The sequence below is a fragment of the Chlorocebus sabaeus genome, chromosome 25, assembly GCF_047675955.1.
Source record: "Chlorocebus sabaeus isolate Y175 chromosome 25, mChlSab1.0.hap1, whole genome shotgun sequence".
Classification (NCBI taxonomy): Eukaryota; Metazoa; Chordata; class Mammalia; order Primates; family Cercopithecidae; genus Chlorocebus; species Chlorocebus sabaeus.
In genome coordinates this window covers 69,586,285-69,606,851 of record NC_132928.1, presented here as the reverse complement: position 1 = coordinate 69,606,851, position 20,567 = coordinate 69,586,285, and the positions used below count along the sequence as shown (strand labels likewise).

Here is a 20,567-nt window from a genome sequence, read left to right as displayed (position 1 = left end):
TTTGGTGTTGCTAGTCTTTTACCCATTTTACCTCCATACATGGAAGTACTAAGAAGTGTCCCAGAGAAACTCCTGTGTGTGTGCATGTATGTGTGTGATTATCAGGTAGACAAAGGCAGCTTTAGAGGCTTTTGTGGGCGTTATGGATATGGAAAAAAGTTTTGTATTTTGAGTTCTGTGTTTTTATGTAAAGCAACATTTAGGATTTGGAAAATGCAACTGCTTATATTATTCAAAAGATCATTGACAATGGTTACAAACAAGACCTTCCCAGAAAAAAAGTAGACCAGTAAGGATGACTTTTATCTTAAAATGTGAAGATATAACTAAAAATTAACTATAGATATTCCTTTTATTCTGCAAAGGCAAAAAAAAAAAAAAGATTTTTCTTGAGATACATAAATTATATACATAGAAAACAATCAGAATCGGTAATCTCTGAATTAAAATCAGTGTGACTCTACAAAAGGAGAACTCTAGGGGAATAGGGTGCACAACTATGGAACACTCATTCAAGAGAACTTCATTTAGTGTCTGCCGAGACAGGTGGATCACGAGGTCAGGAAATCGAGACCATCCTGGCTAACACGGTGAAACCCCGTCTCTACTAAAAAAATACAAAAAACTAGTCGGGCAAGGTGGTGGGCACCTGTAGCCCCAGCTAGTCGGGAGGCTGAGGCAGGGAGAATGGGGTAACCCGGGAGGAGGAGCTTGCAGTGAGCTGAGATCTGGCCACTGCACTCCAGCCTGGGCGATAGAGCGAGACTCCGTCTCAAAAAAAAAAAAAAAAAAAAAAAAAAAATACAAAAGAAAATCCAAATGCTACATAAATCCTGAGAACTGCTTCATCTAGTTAAAATCCTAATAGATTTAGAAAGCCTTTGATGGTGCATGGGACCTTAAGAAAACATCTATGTGATGGCTAACACTGAATGTCAACTTGATTGGATTGAAAGTTACAAAGTATTGATCTTGGGTGTGTCTGTGAGGGTGTTGCCAAAGGAGAGTAACATTTGAGTCAGTGGGTTGGGAAAGGCAGATCCACCCTTAATCTGGATGGGCACAATCTAATCAGCTGCCAGCCTGGCTAGAATATAAGCAGGCAGAAAAATGTGAAGAGACAGACTGGCTTAGCCTCCCAGCCTACATCTTTCTGCCGTACTGGATACTTCCCACCCTCGAACATTGGACTCCAAGTTCTTCAGTTTTGGAACTCGGACTGGCTCTCCTTGCTCCTTAGCCTGCAGACGGCCTATTGTGCAACCTTGTGATCGTGTGAGTTAACACTTAATAAACTCCTCTCTCTCTCTCTATATATATATATTCCATTAGTTCTGTCCCTCTAGAGAACCCTAATACAATCCATACCAGGTGATTCTTAGTTTTAGGTCAAAAATCCATTTGAGAAAGATATGAAAGCCATGAATGTTTCTCTCTAGAGAAACCTCTTTAATGCCAGGCATGGTTGCTCACGCCTGTAATCCCAGCACTTTGGGAGGCCGAGGTGGGTGGATCACCTGAGGTCGGGAGTTTGAGACCAGCCTGCACAACATGGTGAAACCCCACATCTACTAAAAATATAAAATTAGGTGGGTGTGGTGGCGCATGCCTGTAATCCCAGCTACTTGGGAGGCTGAGGCACGAGAATGGCGTGAACCCAGGAGGCAGAGATTGCAGTGAGCTGAGACAGTGCCATTGCACTCCAGCCTGGGCAACAAGAACGAAACTCCGTCTCAAAAAAAGAAAAAAAAAGAAAGAAACACTAACATAATATCAGAATTTCACTCACATAATTTATATAACACAATTGAGTTCCATCCCTTTCAAATATCACCATAGAGGTGTCATGATTATCCAAGGGTACAACATGGAACATTTTTGGATTCCTCTTATGATAAGGGTTCTTAATCTGGGTTTCAGCAACATAGTTTTAGAGCATCCACAGATGAATTGCAGAGGATCTATGAATCTCCTTACATTATATGCAAAATATAATTACATATGATTATGCATTTTATATAATTGTGGATATAGTCTATCGAATGAGGTATATTTCTGGGAGGCTGAGGCAAGAGGATAACTTGAGCTTGGGGATTTGAGACCAGTCTGGGCAAAATAGTGAGACCTTGTCTCTACAAAAAAGAAATGAAGGCTGGGTGTGGTGGCTTATACCTGTTACCCCAGCACTTTGGAAGGCCGAGACGGATGGATCAAGTGAGGTCAGGAGCTCGAGACTAGCCTGACCAATATGGTGAAAGCCCGTCTCTACTAAAAATACAAAAATTAGCAAGGTGTAGTAGTGTGTGCCTGTAGTCCCAGCTACTTGGGAGGCTGAGACAGAAGAATTGCTTTAACCCAGGAGGCGGAGGTTGCAGTGAGCCGAGATCGCACCACTGCACTTTTTACTTCCGTATGGTTGGTAGTAACATTCCCTCGTTCACTCCTGATTTTAGTAATTTGAGTCTTTTTTTCTTGATCAGTTTAGCCAAAGGTTAATTTTGTTGATCTTTATGAAGAACCAACTTTTGGTTTTGTTGCTATTCTCAATTATTTATTATTATTTTTGGATGGAGTCTCGCTCTGTCACCCAGGTTGGAGTGCAGTGGCTCACTGCAACCTCTGCCTCCTGGGTTCAAGAGATTCTCCTGCCTCAGTCTCCCAAGTAGCTAGGAATACCAGGCACGTGCCACCACACCCAGCTAACTTTTGTATTTTATAGTAGAGACAGGGTTTCGCTATGTTGGCCAGACTGGTCTCGAACTCCTGACCTCAGATGATCCACCTGCCTCAGCCCCCTAAAGTGCTGGGATTACAGGCGTGAGCCGCCATGCCCAGCCCTCAATTGTTTTTCTCTTCTGTATTTCATATTTCTGCTAAAATCTTTATTACCTTTCTTCCGTTTGTTTTGTGGTTTAGTTTGCTCTTTTCTGATTTCTTAAGGTTGAAGTTTAGGTTATTTATTTGAAACCTTCTTTAAATGCAGGCATTTAAAGCTATAAAGTTCCATCTGAGCACAGCTCCACTGCATCCCATATGCTACTATGTATCAACTTTTTCTTTCCATTCACCTCAAAGTATTTTCTAATTTCCCTGTGACTTCATCTTTGACCCACTGGTTACTTAGGAGTACATTGCTTAAGTTCCACCTATTAGCAAATTATACCACTTTCCTTCTATTGATTTATAGTTTCATTCCATTGTGGTATAAGAACACGTTTTGTATGATTTTAGTATTTTTAAATTGATTGAGACATGTTTTGTGGTCTGAAATTTTGCAAAGAATGTTTCATATGCACTTGACAAAAATATGTATTCTGCTGTTTGGTGGAGCGTTCTGTATATATGTCTGTTCAATCCAACTGGTCTACGGAGTGGTTCAAGTTCCTTACTGATCTTCTGTCATGGTGTCCTAGCCATTGGAAGTGGGGTACTGAAGTCTAGAATGATTACTGTTGAATTTTCTATTTCTCTCCACTTAAATTTTGCTCTATGTATTCTGGGGCTCTGTTAGAAATGTGTGTACATGTATACACACACATATATAATTGTTATGTATTCTTGATGGGTTGAGTCTTTTATTATATGTTGTTTCTAGCAAAAAAATAATTTTCTTAAAGTCTATTTTGTTGGATATTTTTCATATAGCCACGCTAGCTCTCTTGGTTATTGTTTGCATGGAATATCTTTTTCCATCCTTTTACTTTCAATCTACTTGTGTGTCTGAATCTAAAGTAAGTCTTATGCAGACAATAAAGGGATGGGATTAAATTTTAAAATCTGTTCTGCCAATCTAATTTAGATATCATCTTTCTTTGAGGCACCTTCAAAAAGCCCTAGGGCTCTCATTGTGTACTTTAAAAATCACTGACGGAGGCTGCGCACGGTGGCTCACACCTGTAATCCCAGCACTCTGGGAGGTTGAAGTGGGAGGATCACTTGAGGTCAGGGGTTTGAGAACAACCTGGCCAACATGATGAAAACCCCATCTTACTAAAAATAGAAAATTAGCCAGGCATGGTGGCACGTGCTTGTAATCCCAGCTACTCAGGAGGCTGAGGAAGGAAAATCGCTTGAACCCAGGAAGTAGGTGGAGGTTGCAGTGAGCCGAGATCACGCCACTGCACTCCAGCCTGGGCAATAGAGAGCGACTCAGTCTAAAAAAAAAAAAAATGTCACTGATGTAATACGTGCCAGAAATTATTTAAGAAAGAAATAACCCAATATTCTTTCAGAATTTTGTCAGCAACTTACCATATGACCTACAACCAGTTTCTTTTTCTATTAAAGGTGAAAAATGTTACCACACGATGCCATCATAGAAAGCATTTTAAAAGTGAGACACTCACAGTTGGCGTAACACCCACAGTATTAGTGTGATGGGAACTGTGGAGATATATCAGTAGCAACGGCACCAACTCACCTGCAGTGAGCTGACTGCCTACCCAAAGTCCCCTTCTCCTCTAATAGCAAAGCCTTGAATCAGTTTATCACGTCTGCCTTTCTCCCCTAGGAAAAATCCACTGGTGTATTATTATTATAGACTCCTTTTCCAAGGACTGGTTTAGAGCAATGTAAATGTTATCCAATCCGGTCAATGAAATGTGAAGCGATGTCTTCCCTGAGAGCTTATGGAAAAGATTTTCTCTCTCTTAAACGCACAAGAAGTCTCTACCCTCTCATGTTAAACAGTGTCAAGTCTTCATGATGCCTGGAAATGCAGCAACTATCCTGCAATCAATAATGGAGTTCATTTGAGGAGAGCATAACGACAGAAGGCAGGAAGAAAGAATTCTGGGTCCCTGATGAAGTCACTGAGCAACTGAGTCAGCCAGGTTAGAAACCATCCCTACCTCTAGCCTTTAAAGAAAGAATCCCCAATATTTAGCCATTCTACATTAGGTTTCTTGTTTTAACCAAAAATTCTACAACAGTTTTATTAAGCATTTCTCAATATCATCAAACAATAAGCTTAATTGCTATATTGTAATATTTTATTCATAAGACTTCCATTTTAACCATCTGTAAAACATTTAGCCATCCATTATTATTGGACTTTTAACATTATAAATTTCACTTCAAGTGGTAGAAGGAACAAAAAATATGTGATGGGACTTTCGGCAGTATATCTTAGAATAGATATTCTAATAAATATTTGTATTAAAGATGAAAACCATTACCACACACAATGCCATCATAGTAAGCATTTTAAAGTGAGACACTTGGAGTATGTTTAGATCATCTCCCATCCTGTAGTGAGCTGACTACAGGTGAGTTGGAAAACCAAAAAAGCCACCATCACTAACACAAACAAACAGAATTTACTAGGCATGTCCATGTTTTATTTTCTTTAGGTGTTTTTCTGGAAAATTACATTTTCAAGGAATCAGCCCTTACAAACAGAGCTAATTTTTCAAAAAATAAAACCCAGTATCTAGATTCTCAAAACTTACAAAACCAACTGAAAATGTCTGGTTGTCATGCTCAAGTCAATTTCACATCACAAGTAATCATCTATAACTAATTTCAGTAGGTAAATTCCAATTCTAAATATTACTAATGATTACCATTGTTATTCTCAACTGTGTTGACAATTGTCTTATTGCTGAATTGTTCATAATACATTTTCTTTGGCAACTTTATTAACACCACGGGACAACTAAAGGTCTGGATTAACTTAGTATTTCAAAACTTCATTATAATTATTTAAATGTAAATGCTAGACTTAAATTATTTAAATTTAAATGCTAGATTTAAATTATTTAATTTTAATAAAATTTAAATTTAAATGCTAGAATAGGAAAGCCTCCAAACATGCCTAATATAACAAAAACAAAAATTGCTAAATAATTACTACTAAAAGCATTTCCATTGTATGTACAAGCATATAATTCAACTTAACTTTACCAACAAAAGTATTATAATTCAGCTCCAATTCTCTATCAGACCTTCTGTGATAAAAAACAAAAAAAAAAATGGAGAAAGTAACATCTGGGCACCTGTCAAATTTTTATGGAAGGTTGTTTTGTATAAATTTTAAATGGCCTAAAATCAGACAGAATGTGAATTTTTCACTATAATACTTTATAAACTTGTACTTTTTTTTTTTTTTTTTGGATGGAGTCTTGCTCTGTTGCCCAGGTTGGAGTGCAGTGGCACGATTTCGGCTCACTGCAACCTCTGCCTCCTGGGTTCAAGCGATTCTCCTGCCTCAGCCTGCCAAGTAGCTAGGATTACAGGCACATGCCACCACGCCCAGCTAATTTTTGTATTTTTAGTAGAGACGGGGTTTCGCCATGTTGGTCAGGCTGGTCGCGAAATCCTGACCTCGTGATCTGCCTGCCTTGGCCTCCCAAAGTGCTGGGATTATAGGCGTGAACCACCACGCCCAGCCTAAATTTGTATTTAAATTATATATTGATAGCTTATTCATTTTTAATTCTTGTTCCATGGAATAAGCCTATTTTTGAGGCTTGGCACAATATTAACAAGAAATTTAAACAGGAAGCTCAAGTCCAGAAGTTTAACTAAAAAATCTTTTCTATATATAATAAAATCACCAACTTAAATTACAAATTGCTTCCACTAAAAATTATCACTCCAAACTTCAGAAAAAGTAAATTAAGATAGGTTATGGCAAAAAGTGCACTGTGAAGCAGGTTCACATTACAAAGATAAATGATAAAGGTTAACCAGCAAAAATTCAAAGGCATATATGCAAACATCTGTATGCAAATTTTCATGAATAAGATATAAGAAATGATTCATTTGGCTAATTTTTATGTACAGCTTGTATACAATTTAAAACAAGTACAACTGAATATGTTTCTATGTAAAAGCCACAATAAAGTTAAATGAAATACTAAATAAGTCTTACAAATTGGTCTCTTAGGAGTTCTCAAAAGAATTAGTAACTGGGTAATGTTATTCTAAGAAATACCCTCTTCTTGATCTATCATTTCTGTTTTAACTGAAAACACATCTGCCAACATATGTTTTGGAATTTCTGACCCTCTGACTTTCAAGGCATAACAAGCATTCTCCACTTTGGCCAAACTTTGTTTCAAGGTATACAGCTTCTTAGAGACCTCGTAAGGTCCAGTGTTGCCAATGAATGAAAACCCATCATAAACCTGACGTAAAAACTGGCTCACTTCAAAGGGGGTGTCAATGTCCCCATTCCCCACACTGTTAATACACATCCGCATCAATTCTCCAGTTAAGTCAGCCACTCCCAGAAGGTAATCGACAGGTGTGACTCTCAGTCTCCAAGTACCAAACGGCTCATCCTGTGTATCAGAGGAAGGCTGGTTTAAAAAAAAAAAAAGACTGTGAAAAAGAGTGAATATAGCATGTATCACATTTATTATAGAAGTACAAAATCAATAGCAAATCAGTCATACTAATTTTTTCTAAATAAAATAAATCTATTTTGCTTAATAACCATTTGGGATGTTACAGGAGGAATCTGTGCCCTGGGTAGTGAATTGAACCATATGCCTTCAAGATGCTTTTGAAATGTATCATTATGAAACCAACTATTTCCAACTCCACTTGACGTACAAAATAAAAATATTCTTAAACAAGGCTTAATAACTTTATTGCAGGACACTTACTTACTTAAATGGAAAATCATACGGCCCTCCAAGTTTGTGATCCATTAATGTTTTCCTAAGTTGCTCAGTCTTTTTCTGGCCTCTTGTCTTTCCCTACTCAGCACTGACCACCACAATTTATTATTCTCTCACTGCATCCTCAATTCCCTTAGACTGCTGTATTTTCTACTGCACCTACCCAGCAAAAACAGAATCCTCAATCAACACTAAAATCTACTCATTAGTCCTTTATTCAGGTGGCTGAGTACCACTCACCAAGTTAAAAAATGGTAATCACAACTGCAGAGTTTTTACCACTACAAATTACTCTCCAATCCTTTTACTTATCATTAGATGGTTCTCTCTCCAGCCTCTTCAAACATGATTTCAAACCTTTCACCTTCAGTGCTCTACTCAAATCCCAAACCTCTTCACTTTCAGTAGACAAGCTTGCGCAACTTCACTGACCTGGTCTCATTTGCCAGCTTACCTAGCACAATTTCTCACAACTGCCTTTATCTCTACCAAAAAAAAAAAAATTTATATCCACACCCATCTTTACCTTCTATCCTCCAGTCTCAGATGATGAGTTGTTCCCTCCTCTTGTTTGAGGTTAACTCTTCCAAATGACCTTGACCCATCTCCTCCCACCTCTTCCAGGACCTTGCTTCATAAGGTGTATGCCCTTGGGCAAGTTATTTCATCTCTCTAAACCTCAGTTTCCTCATCTGTAAAATGGGATAACAGTACCTACCTCAGAGGTTTATTTTAAGGATTAAATAACATTTACCAAGTTCTTGGCATAATGCCCAACACAAAGTAAATATTCAACAAATGCTAGCTGCTATCATGATTACTATCATCATGAAATCTCTCTCCACATCAATTTCCCTCTATTGAATTCTTTCTGGTAGAGACAATGCCTAAATTGCTACTAAAAGACTGTATGTATGAAAGGGTAGTTGAAGTTGCAGTTACATCAAAGGACATTTTAGGTAATGGGAACTACAAAGGTGTGCAGGTAAGACTTGTGCATTTGAGGAACTAATAATTCTTTTGATTCAAGTTTAAAGGAAGTTACATAAATGTAAGCTGAGAAGAGGGAGATAGCTTTCTTAAGATCACTCTTTGCTATGTATCTAATATATGACTCCTAACACTGAACTCTGCAGAGACCATCTGGTGCAACGTCCTCATCGTTTAGCATAAGAAATCAGGCCAGAAAAACATCACAGGTAATATGATGTTGAGCTATGGGAATACGATGTTGAGCTACGGGAATATGATAGCTAGTTAGTGGCACTATTGTTTCCAATCTATTTTTCTGCACATTTGAAATTTTTTCACAAAAAGTTTTTTAAATAAAAATTACATAGTTTTGACAATATTCTCAACAGGCAAGTCAGAGCAAAATACCTTTCCCAATCAAATTCCCAGAATTTTCAGCACCATGCATCTTTAGCACTAAAACTTATTTATGAACATAGTCTTAATTTGAAACGTGTGTATGAATATTATAGCCCCATAATCTTAAAATAATCTAGTACCTAAGTCCTGAAAACAGCACTCTGACTCTCAATTTTCTGGCCTTTTTCCCAATATTTTCATTTTGATACAGAGAGAACTTGAAAGGAAAGTGTGGAAACTTCCCTAATATTATGTGAGAAGCAGGGTCAAATAGGCCTGCTTTACTTCTTTGTGTAACTCAGTCTACACTATACGAATAAAAAATATGAAGAAATTTTACTTCTCAAAATAAATTTCCTCCTTAATACACTTTATATAATTTAAAAAGTTAATACATGGCTTCCTTAAAGTAAGTTATACCTGTCATGCCAAATTAGTTTCATTTGTTTTAATATTTTAGCTGATATTCAAGAAAATATTATTTCTACAGTGTCTTCCATCTCCTGCCTACCTATCCTGAATATATGGTGTTTTCAAAAGTAATTTTAAAAAGATACAAAATATGAAAATTTAAAAATTTTATTTAATTTGATCTTTAAGTGTACTGGTATCTCTGAAAGTATCAAATAGTCAATACAGCTTACCTTATTGCCTGAATGTTATATCTTGAAACCCAGAAGGAAAAAAATAGTATTTGTTTAAAAGTCAAACTGCAAAGTTTTTTTCCTTAATTCAGAAAAGCTACATAAATTTCAGATACAAGCATTATTGAGTAAATGATTAACAGCTCTCACTATATAAAAACTACTTTATAACAGCAAACTACTGAGCACTCCCGTGTCAGGTGCTGCTGTATATTGCCTAATGAATAACCTTTAAGTCAAATCCTTTAAAACAACCCTTTGAGGTAGGTACCTGATGCAAGGGATCCCTGTAGCACACTGTGAGAAGTGCTGGGAGAGCAGACAAGGGCACAGGCTTGGATTCAAAACCTAACTTCAAATCTTAGCTCTGCTACACTTTTTAGTTGTGTGGCTTCTGGTAAGTTACTTAACCTCTCTAAAAGCCTGTTTCTTTCTGTGTAAAATGAGAGTAATAATGCTTACCACATACGGTTAATACAAAGATTAAATAAGATAGTGCTTACAAAGGGCAGGTGAAAAATAGAGAGTAAAACCAAAAGAGGACTTAGAGTAAGCACTCCATAATGCTTTAGGTAAAGAGCATTACTTTCCCAATATGCCCAGAGTTGTTCTTGTTCTATCCACTAACTGAAATATTTAAAAAGACCATTTCCTAGTTGAGACTCTACAAAACCACACTTTAGAAAGAACATTCCCATCTCAGTCTTAGCATAAGCCAATAATCTACTAGAATCATCATACTGTTACTTAAATTAATTATAAATGTGAAATAAACTTTAAATTCTCACAGTTTTATTTTCTTTCCCATTGTCGTCAGTCGTAAATATCAATTGTTTATTAATTTCATCCATACTAATTAATGATCGTGTTTTGATGAAGTGTTGAAAAGAGACAGCTTCCACATATTCCTGTAGTCCTGAAAACACGACAAAGAAAATTAACTAAGAATAAGCACTTAATTAGTAAGAATGTCATAATAAAAAACTTCAAATTGATCATCATCTAGCTCAAAAAAAAAGCTTAATGGATGCCTACTATAATGCCAGTACTAGACTAGATACTTGGAATAGAAAGAATGGCATGGAAGCCGAGTGCGGTGGCTCACGTCTGTAATCCCAGCACTTTGAAAGGCCAAGGTGGGTGGATCACTTCAGGTCAGGAGTTCGAGACCAACCTGACCAACACAGCAAAACCCCATCTCTACTAAAAATACAAAAATTAGCTAGGTGTGGTGGCGGGCACCTGTAATCTCAGTACTAGGGAGGCTGAGGCAGGAGAATCACTTGAACCTGGGAGGCGAAGGCTGCAGGCTGCAGTGAGCTGAGATCATGCCATTGCACTCCAGTCTGGGCAATGCGAGCAAAACTTCATCTCAAAAAAAAAAAAAAAAAGAATGGCACAGATGGTGGGAACTTCCACTGAACAAAGCAAACATTCCTGTGACAGCTCATATATAAATGTATTCAGTTTCTTCTTTCTACATCATAAGTCATTAGTCTTAAAATTCTACTTTTTCCTACAGAGAGAAATATCAAAGATTTTTAGGGTTTTTTGTTTGTTTTTTTTTTTTTTTGAGACAGAGTTTTGCTCTTGTTGCCCAGGCTGGCACAATCTTGGCTGACTGCAACCTCCACCTCCCGGGTTCAAGCAATTCTCCTGCTTCAGCCTCCAGAGAGTAGCTGGGATTACAGGTGCCCACGCCTACGCTTGGCTAATTTTTGTATTTTTCGTAGAAACGAGGTTTCACGATGTGGGCCAGGCTGGTCTTGAACTCCTGACCTCAGGTGATTCGCCCACCTCAGGCCTCCCAAAGTGCTGGGATTACAGGCGTGAGCTACTGTGCCCAGCCAGAAAAAAAAAATTTTAAGAGTTTAGGTAATAAGGATTTAAGAAAAGCCTATTCTTGCTGGGCACGGTTGGCTCACGACTATAATTCCAGAACTTTGGGAGGCCGAGGTGGGTGGATCACCTGAGGTCAGGAGTTCGAGACCATCCTGGCCAACATGGCGAAACCTCGTCTCTACTAAAAACACACAAAAAATTAGCCGGATGTGGTGGCAGGAGTCTGTAATCCCAGCTACAGCTACTCGGGAGGCTGAGGCAGGAGAATCGCTTGAACCTGGGAGCCGGAGCTTGCAGTGAGCCAAGATCGCGCCACTGCACTCTAGCCTGGGGTACAAGAGCGAGACTTTGTCTCAAAAAAAAAAAAAAAAAAGAAATGCCTATTCCATAAATTTTGATAGACTTTAATAAAAATTATACAAATTGATTTTTGTTGTATTTTGCTGGTTAATGAAGCAATGATTCAAACAAATGAGACACAAAATTAAGAATCATTTGGGCTGGGCACGATGGCTCATGCCTGTAATCCCAGCACTTTGGGAGACTGAGGCGTATGGATCACGAGGTCAGGACATCGAGACCATCCTGGCTAACACGGTGAAACCCCGTCTCTACTAAAAATACAAAAAAATTAGCCGGGCATGGTGGCAGGCACCTGTAGTCCCAGCTATTCGGGAGGCTGAGGCAGGAGAATGGCGTGAACCCGGGAGGCGGAGCTTACAGTGAGCCAAGATAGCGCCACTGCCCTCCAGACTGGGCGGCAGAGCAAGACTCTGTCTCAAAAATAAATAAATAAATAAATATTTTTTAAAAACCAGAATCATTTGGATCTTTCTTAAAGTTTTAATAGGCAAAATCACTTTAAGTAATGTAGGTAAAAATGTCAAAATACTGTTTATCTCTTAATACTTCAAAATGGATCTAAGACTAGGTAACTCCTTTCTGCTTTGGTAGTTTAAACAAAAAAGAGCTATGTAATACAGTTTTGTACAAGATAGAAACAAATCTTGAAAAGTAAATTTTGGTAAAGATCAAAATGTAACTATAGTTTTAAAATTTTTTATATAAATGTAAAGGCCACAGGTGCAATTTTGTTACATGTCTACAGTACTATACTTTTCCAAGTGTTTTAAGACAACTACATTCTATAGCCATAATTTTCAATATTATTTTATTATGTCTTAATCTAAAAGGTGATACAGGGAAAAAGCATTTCTTAATTATAATTATTGTTAGGTTAAGAAACTTTGTCTTGTTAAGGGTTTGTTGTAAAAACAGCAAGAGAATACATTTCTGATTATGCAAAGAAAACTCAGAACTTAACAGGATCATAATACTTAAGTTCTCTAACATTTTTCATGACAGAGTCCTGCTACTTACGAATCTCCCCCACCTGACACTACACTTCTGGTCTGCCGGCAACAGTGTTGGGGAGGCTAATAGCTATAGGATCATCACATCAAACGCCAGGCAAAGGTCAAGGATACCAGGGAAAATGGGTGACCCTTTTTTTGGTAGCACTAAGAGTAAACTTAACTAAATGAAAATATCCTGACTCACTCTGAGCTGCAAATGATGCCCAAATATAGGTCAGAAGGGATAATTTGTTTAACAAACCATAATGTTCTGAGCAATTAAACATTAACAAGATTAAGTTTAACAAAAGAGAGGATGTCATTTATATTTATAATTTAAAATATTTTTAATTAAATGTTTTTTTGAATTATTAGTTTTATGAATAGGTGACACCATCCAGTTCCCCCCTCAAAGAAAATTGCTCTCATTTCCTTCTAAAGATACTTCATGCACACAAAAGCAAACAGCAAAACGTAAAGATCAATAATTACATCTCTATGCTCTAACGTGGCTAGCCTCTTATGAGCTAAACAAGAAGACATGCACAAAGATTTACGTACAAGGATGTTCGTCATTGCGACAAAAAAAATTTTTAAAGTTAGAAGACCAGTAATAGGTGTATCACTTGTCAATTTTTGTCTCTTAGTTCCATTATTTCAGAAAAAAGAGGTGGATGCTTAAAGCATGTCTCCTACGCCAGCTGGCAATATATTAAGCGTTGTTGGTACAGCGTGCTAGGTGCCCAAAGAACTGTAAAGGAAAGAGCTCTCTGCCTGGTTCTGCTGTGCCCCTCTTCACAGCCCTCTGAGTGTGGGGCAGCCAGCATTTCAAGGTGGTCAGCAGCAGGTAGTACCTGCCTGGGGACAGCTTCTTTTGTACTCCAGAGAATGCCTTTCCAGTAAACCGCCTCCTTGGGCAGGGAATTCCTTTCCATGGCACTTCCCATGGACAGCTTCCCAGAGGTTAATCAGCACAACAGCTCAGCAAACGTCTCTGCCATCTGATGGGCCATGCCCACACTCTCCAGCATCGTCTGGACCTCAGCCTGTGAAGGGTGAGGGTGGGGTTCTGCCAAATTTACTTCCTTGGGTGCTCTACCTCCGCCCTAGGGGTAGAGGCTGCTCACTCTATCTGAGATTCCAGTCCTCTTTAGAGTTCTCTTTTTTCATCCCCTATACAGTTAATAAGTCTGTATGCTGTATTTAACTTTCCCTGTTCATATTACTGTCTAATTTCTGTTTCCTGTGTGGACCCTGATGAATACAATAGGGAATTAGGAAAATAAATAATGGTATTACTTCTTCAGCCCTATTACCTATAGAAGGTGTTCCATTTTCTGTGGCCAGTCACTGTATTAGGTTCAGGATCAAGATTCAGTACCAGCTGGGAGCCTCAGATGAACTTTCCCTTTAACATACTAAGTGTTCCCACTTTATGTTCTATACTGAATGCTTATAGAAATACTGAAACATACTCAGATCTGTCCTATCCATAGACCCTATCTTTCCTCTCAACTGTTGCTCCATCTCTCTCCTCCTCCTCAGAGCTAAGTTTCTTGAAGTAGCTGGCTATATCATTTCCTCAATAACTTCATCTCACACTTCTCAACCTACTTCAGTCTAGCTTGGGTACACCTCTAAACCAAAATAGTTCTTGCTAAGATGACCATAATAAATAAGACTAATGGATATTTTTTCCATCTTAATCTCAGGAGCATTCAGCATTTTGGGCCACTTCCCCTCTTTAAACAAGTTTTCCTTTGATTCCTTTGACAGCATCATCTCCTGATTTCCCACTTTTCTATCTCTCTAGCCATGTCTTCTGAAGTCTCTGCCTCTAGTAGTCCTAGGCTCCCTCCAGTTCATCTACACTTGGTTTCAAGTAACCTTGCTGTCCTTAAACTTCACATCTCTGGCCTACAGGCACACATATCCAAATGAATATCTGACACCCTTATCAAAGATACCTCAAAATCAACACTTCCAACAATGAACTCACTGTCTTCCTTCCAAACCTGGTTCTCTCAGTTTTGCCAATTCTAAGCATGTCCTGGTCTCTCCCCATCTATTCTTGACCTCTTCTCATCCGTTCTCACACTGCAGACTGTTTACCTTTTTAATACGTAATGACGACCACATCATTCCCCAGTTTAAAGCCCAAATAGCTTCCCACGGCAACCAGAATACAGGGCAAAACCATTAAAGTAGCTTATAAGACCCTGCTTAATTTCACCCCCACTTACATTATCAGCCTCAATTCACGCTATAGTTAAGTCATAACTCACAAAGGCTTACATTTCCAAGATGGGTACATAAACATATGTCTGTATGCATGTTGAGCAAAAAATAGCACTGCTTTAAATGTCAGAATCAAACACAACTGGCAAGGTGCTTGTCTTATACATGGCAATAGGTAGGGAGGGAAACAGTATAAAAACTAAGACGGTGTCCGTTGAAGGCAGTACACACATATTTTCCTGAGCCTTGAATAATATTAAATTCAACAAATGGGATAAACAGCATTACATGGGAAGGCAGCTGTCATTCTCCCCACCCCACCCAATATAACACTGTTTATCCTATTTGTTAAATTTAGTATTATTTCATATGTAGCTGTTGATAAGACCACAAACACTTTAGCAACAACATACCACCAATATTCTGTATCATTAAGCAGTGCCTTGTTACAGAAGCAAGTAGCATTTCTGTTTGGCTGCCATATAGTTTAATTTCATTAAAGTACCTTTTTTTTCATATTTCACTGGAAGAATAGTTCAAAATATTCCAAATTTTAGAAGTACCATAGAGATCATGGCATCTAGTACTTTTACAACTGAGGCCCAGGCCTGGAATTTAGTTGTATCTAGTTGATTTTACTAATTACAAATTATTTTAAAAAATAAATTCACTAAAACCATTTTCCATGCTTTGAATTGACTCATGGACAAAACAACTTTTTACAACTAATGAAGGTGAACAAACTTTTTTTTCCATTGACAAATGCATATTTTACCATATAACTGTCTCCGTAATTGTCATCTTTGTTCAATAACATTCATTCAGAAGCAGTAGTTTTAAAAATACGACTTTGCTTTTTGATTGCCCATTGTTTTTCTTTCCCCTCTTCCGTTGTGGAACTATGAAATTTAAAATTATTCATATTTTCTTATCGAAGGCTCTTTGGTTCCTCCCCTCAACTTAGCTCCATTTCTACTCTTGCATGTCCAAAAACTCCTTAAGGACTGTATTCAACAAACGGACATCTACCCTGGGACAATATCCTTAATTATCACAGAGAACCTAGGAAAACAGGAATTTCAGTCTTTCCTAGGGCAGGAGCAAACTCTAAGACGTGCTTTTACTCCAATCATCTCTGTAAGCCAAATACTGCAATACAGCAAGCAATATTTGTTCCCAAGAAAATGAATTATGGCATCTTGCTTAAAGAGCTGAAGTAGTTAGAATTCATTTGATTTTTTTAAAAATTAGCAGTTTCATTTTATTTTTTCTCTGGTTTTTTTATTGTGGTAAAATAAACGTAACATTACTAGCTTAGCCATTTTTAAGTGTACAGTGTAGTGGTATTAAATAAATTCATAATGTACAACCATTATTACCATTCGTCTCCAGCATTCTTTTATTAATCTTTCCAAAATGAAACTCTGGACCAAGCATTTCTTAATCTAACTCCCCTTCCCTCCTCCCCTTAGCTCCTGCCAACCACCATTCTACTTTCCGGTCTCTACAATTTTGACTAGTCTAGGTACCTCATGTAAGTAACAAATATGGTATTTGCCCTTTTGTGATTGGCTTATTTCACTTTGCATAATATCTTCAAGCTTCATCCACGTTGTAACATATGTCAGAATTTCCTTCCTGTTTAAGGCTGAATAATATTCTGTTGTATGTATATATCACATTTTGTTTATTCACTCATCTATAGATAAGACTATTGAGTCACTTCCACCTTTTGGCTTTTGTGAGTAATGCTGCTGTAAACATGACTATTCATACCTGTTCAAGTTCCCGCTTTCAATTATTTACGGGTATCACCCAGAAGCCCTCAACAAAACTTTTTTAAAATAAAATAATAATTTACTAAGTCTTGAATGTCTACTACATGTAAGAGTATGGATCTGGAACTTTACATCCATCTATTTAATGCTCACTAATGCTCACTATTGTGTGACTGTATTACCATCCTTAATGAACAAATTGAGGCACAGAGAAGTTAAGAAATTCAGCCAAGTCACACAGTAAATAGTGAGTTTCTAGAATTCAAAAGCCCACACCCTTCCCACCTTACCTACTTCTTTACAGTCATCTCCATATAAAACATACCCATTTTTCTCAACATTTTTCCCCACTAAATTCCTGGTTCAGCTTTTCTCCATGTTTTGCTTAACCTTATTCTGTAGTCTTCCAAACACACTACATACTTTCATGATTCCATGCCATTCTGTGACTATGAAGCCTTCTCTCACATCTTTCTCTACCTACAACAATAGTTTAAATGTTTTAATACACCCTAATCAAGGTGGTACTTGTCTCTTCATTCTCACAATATAAAACTCATACTTCAGTTAAATGTTTCAGTCAGTTTTAGATTACAAACAGCTGTCTGATCACCTATTTTGCACCCTAGAACTCTGAGGGTGGGGACAATGCCCAGACAACTTTGCTCCTTGGCCCTCTCCCAGAGATAGCAACTCATATGTACAAGAGACTCAACTGTTTTCCGTAAATTCCTTCTAATGATCTGTTTCTCCTCACCAAAGTCTATAAAACTGCAAGTGCCTCAACAAACAAAACTATTTTAAAATTAGGTATTTAATTATTCAGTTGTACTTAATTTATAATACTTTCTAACAAGATCAGAGTTCAAACTGATGAAGAGCAGAATCTGAGGTCTTGATTTATTTTTTAACTGGGAAAAGAGAGAATATGGAATAAGAGTCCTCAAACTTTATCTTTGGTGTCAATCTCTATTAAATGTGGGTAGGTGTCAGATATTTAATTTTCAAGTATATCTAGTCATTATTTCAAGTACATCTAGTCATTATATAAGTTGTCCTTGAAATGTGTTAACAAAAGTTACTTCAGAGATGAGGTGGCCATTTTTGCTCCATAGAAATTAGGTTTCATGGGCCGGGCGCGGTGGCTCATACCTGTAATCCCAGCACTTTGGGAGGCCAAGGTGGGTGGATCACCTGAGGTCGGGAGTTTGAGACCAGCCTGACCAACATAGAGAAACCCTGTCTCTACTAAAAATACAAAATTAGCCGGGCGCTGTGGCGCGTGCCTGTAATCCCAGCTACTCGGGAGACTGAGGCAGGAGAATCGCTTGAAACCGGGAGGCGGAGGTTGTGGTGAACTCTCGCCATTGCACTCCAGCCTGGGCAACAAGAGCAAAACTCTGTCTCAAAAAAGAAAAAAGAAAAAAGAAAGACATTAGGTTTCATGCTATAATGTCGAGAAAGTTCAAGGACATCTGGCCTAAAACACTGAATAGCATTTTTGGTCACATGTAGGTAAGAGGATGTTTAAACAAGTTATGTTTCAACCTGATAAAAAGGACATCCGCTATTTTCAGTGAATAATCCCCAAGGTGAAAATTTTCAACGTACTGCCGTATTCCATCAAACAATGCCTTCCCCTTCTGTCTTTGCCTTGGATAAAATCCAATTAGAATTATTTACAGAATCAGCTGCCAGTAAGAGAGAAGTCTGTACGTCGCTTTTATGTAAATTGTTATTTTTTTCCTTGTTCTCCTATTAGAACATGTAACAGGGAAACCCAGTGAAAGGCTTCTGATTATTTTTACATATTCCTTTAATATTTAAACAATATGCATCCAGGCCAACTCTCCACCAAAAACTATATATAAAGGCCCACAGTCTGACACAGGTTCCACTATAAATTTGAACCTCACACGCCTCAACTTTGTTTCTTGGGTTTAATGCTTTTTCAGAAATTGTTTGACATATGATTTGGCAATTCTGCTCCCAGGTATATACACCCAAAGGAGCTGAAAGCATATATTCACACAAAGACTTGTAGGCAAATACTAACAGCAGTTATTATTCACAAAGGCCAAAAAGTGGAAACAACCCAAAAGTCCACCAACTGATGACAGATTAACAAAATACGGTATATCCATAAAACAGACTCAAACTCAGTTATTAAAAAGGAATGAAATACAGATACATGCTATGACATAGCTGAACTCGGAAAACATGCTCAAAGAAACAAGACACAAGAGGCCATATATGGTTTGATTCAGTTTATATGAGATACCCAGAATAGACAAATCCATAAAGACAGAAAGTAGATTAGTGGTGACCGGGGGCTAACCCTGGTATTAGAAGGGGGAATGGGGAATGACTGCTAATAGGTAAGAGGTTTCTTTTGAGTGTGATGAAAATGTTCTGGTATTAGACAGTGATAAGTACATAACCTTGTGAAAACAGTAAAAACAACTGAATTATTCAATTTAAAAGGGTTAATTATGTGGTATGTAATGTCTCAATTTTTAAAAATTGCACTTGGAACTATTTCTCTGAGTAGCACATGAATTTTTAAAACAAGTTAACATCACCAATCAATCACTGAAATGTTAAAATGAAATCAGATTTATAATAGATTCACAGGCCACTCTGCTAAAAATCTACTTTCAAATACATGAAGTGTACATTGAAAATAAATATAGCTATATGCCTCAGCTTTGTAAGGTATGTGCGCTTATACTACCAACAGTAAACTCTAAATAGAATTCCAGTAATTTAAATTTTGTCTGAGTAGGGTTTGTTTTGTTTTGTTTGAGACAATCTGGATCTGTTGCCCAGGCTGGAGCGCAGTGGCACGACCTCAGCTCACTGCAACCTCCGCCACCTGGGTTCAAGTGATTCTCCTGCCTCAGCCTCCTGAGTAGCTGGGATTACAAGTGCCTGCTGCTGCACCCAGATAATTTTTGTAGACAGAGTTTCACCATGTTGTCTATGCTTGTCTCGAACTCATGACCTCAGGTGATTCGCCCACCTCGGCCTCCCAAAGTGCTGGGATTACAGGCGTGGGCCACCGTGCCCAGAATGGATCTTTTTCTAAAAAGAGACATGGTCTTGCTCTGTCACACAGGCTGGAGTGCAGTGATACAACTGTGGCTCACTGCAGCTTCAAACTCCTTAGCTCAAGCGATCCTCATGCCTTAGCCTCCTCAGTAACTAGGACTGCAGAGCAAGCAACTATGCCTAGCTAATGGCTTTTTGATTTTTTTTACTTTTTTGTAGTGACAGGATTTTGCTAAGTTGCACAGACTGGTCGCAAGTGATCCTCCCACCATAACCTCCCAAAGTGCTGGGATTACAGGTATGAGCTACCACTTCCAGCCCTAAGCAGGGTTTTTACATTAGCACTGAAGAACGAGTATTGAGCAAATTGGTGCCACTGAGTTTTTATCCAAAATGAAAATAAATGTTAAAATTTAGTACATTACAGATTAATTTTGCTAAATTCAAGAAGGGTTAGGAACAAATATTTGTTAATGGTTATATGTCAAACAAAGTAATAAATGCTTTCCATAAATGTATTTTATTTAATTTCCAAAAAATCCAGGAGGTAGCTATTAATGTTCTCATGCTGAAGAAAGCAAGCTGAAATTCAAATAGGTTGTACACTTTGTTCCAAGATTACAGAGCTATGGAATATTAAAATATAAAAGCCCAGGTCTG

The 20,567-nt window shown here is 37.9% G+C and overlaps 1 protein-coding gene across 1 annotated transcript in view; it reads right to left on the bottom strand.

The window, feature by feature from the left end:
- Positions 1-4,972: 4,972 nt before the first annotated feature.
- The window catches only part of TSNAX (translin associated factor X), a 38,967-nt gene continuing 23,372 nt past the window's right edge, over positions 4,973-20,567 (bottom strand). Inside the window, exons 5-6 of the mRNA XM_007989798.3 lie at positions 10,432-10,559; positions 4,973-7,304 (exon numbers count right to left, since the gene is read on the bottom strand). Of these exons, the coding sequence (XP_007987989.1) occupies positions 6,927-7,304; positions 10,432-10,559 (506 nt within the window). The 3' untranslated portion in view covers positions 4,973-6,926. The remainder of the gene's footprint in view (positions 7,305-10,431; positions 10,560-20,567) is intronic.